Source organism: Myotis lucifugus, unplaced genomic scaffold (assembly GCF_000147115.1).
Source record: "Myotis lucifugus unplaced genomic scaffold, Myoluc2.0 scaffold_235, whole genome shotgun sequence".
Lineage (NCBI taxonomy): Eukaryota > Metazoa > Chordata > Mammalia > Chiroptera > Vespertilionidae > Myotis > Myotis lucifugus.
Window position 1 is genome coordinate 1,856,132 of NW_005871283.1, and position 1,429 is coordinate 1,857,560.

The 1,429-nt window shown below is 58.4% G+C and overlaps 1 protein-coding gene across 1 annotated transcript in view; it reads left to right on the forward strand.

Annotated features, from left to right (window-relative positions):
• The window catches only part of SYNDIG1L (synapse differentiation inducing 1 like), a 2,138-nt gene extending 1,807 nt beyond the window's left edge, over window positions 1–331 (forward strand). Inside the window, exon 3 of the mRNA XM_023762182.1 lies at window positions 252–331. Within this exon, the coding sequence (XP_023617950.1) occupies window positions 252–331 (80 nt within the window). The remainder of the gene's footprint in view (window positions 1–251) is intronic.
• The last annotated feature ends 1,098 nt before the right edge of the window (window positions 332–1,429 follow it).

Consider the following 1,429-nt stretch of genomic DNA (forward strand, 5'->3'; position numbering starts at 1 on the left):
AGACAAGTCGTGAGTGGCTGATGTGGGGACGCCTCCCGGGCCGCAGCTGCAGGGCTCAACTTCACTCCTCGTGCCCACTGCTCCCGGCCCCAGAGCAGGGCCAGGGCACCACTCTCCAGCCCAATCAGTGTTGGAAAGCAGGAGAGGGTAGCGCTGCCCATCACACCAACCAGGCAGGCCCCACCTCTGGCTTGATGCCAGCTTGGAGCTCAGCCCATTCTGCCCACTCCCCAGAGGGTCTCTGCCCTCAGGCAGCTCACTACCCAACTCTGCCAACCTCTCCACAGAGAAAGAGCAGGAGGTGGCAGGGAGGGAAGGGATGCTTGGCTGAAGGAGACCTGACCCAGTCCTTTCAGCTCATAGGAGTCTCTCCCCTGGGGACAGCCTGGCTTCCCCAGTTCCACCATCTGGCCTCCTGATGCCCAAACCCCAGCCAGCCAGGGGGGAAATACACGGAGACATGGGGGCCCCTTGCTCTTTCTGGCTCTGGATGGTGCTTATCCCTCCTGAGGGCTTGTGAGACACCATAGATTCCAGATGGGGGAGTCCCAGGCATGGAAACTCTGCACCAAGACCAGGTTCTTGGAGCTCCTTGTGCAGGAAGAAAGGCAGATGCGATGACAGGGGTCCTGAAATATTGCCGGACCACCTGGGCTCCACACTCTGCCCCTGGTCCCTGCTCCCATCATCCTTTTCTGGGATCCTCCTGGGGGACCCCAAGAGGGCACCATCCCAGGTAAATGGAGAGAGTTCTATCAGCAGCCCACCAGCCACTGAGCTCAGGGCCTTGCATCCTATGGGAAATCGGCGAGGAGAAGCCCCACTGAGTATAGTGAGTTCGATGAAGGAGTGACACAGGGCTGGCATGACTGAGCAGCCGGCAGGGATCAGGAAGGCTTCCTGGAGGAGGTGCCCCTCTAGAAGGATGAGGAGAATCTATCTAAGGGGTTTGCTTTCCCATCACCCTTAGTATTCATGGGCAGGGATGTGACAGGAGCCTCCCAAGGGGTGTTCCAAGCTGTTTGAATTGTGCCAGGACCATGTGGGCTGGAACCAAATTGCAATCATTTCTGAGGGCTCCACCAACTCAGAGAAGAAGGTTGGGCCCATCTCTCAAAGACCAATGATGTTTTCCCGCTTCTGAATGCTGGAGGCCAGTGGTGGGCCCCTGATCAGCCTTGGGCTTCTTTGCTGATGCCCCTGCTCAGAGTTGCTCTCGCATCTCAGCAACTAGGGATCATCTAGAATTTTAGAGACATACAGGCAGGCAGGAAGGCAGCACACTGGAAGGCAAGCCCGTCAGGGCTCAAGCTATCAGACCTCCTTGTGCATGATCTGGGGCCCTGGTCATTCCCTGGCCCCATCCAGAGCCTGGGACTGTGGATCCACCGCTGACCCACCTTGTCCCACCGTCCACCCTCACCCAGGT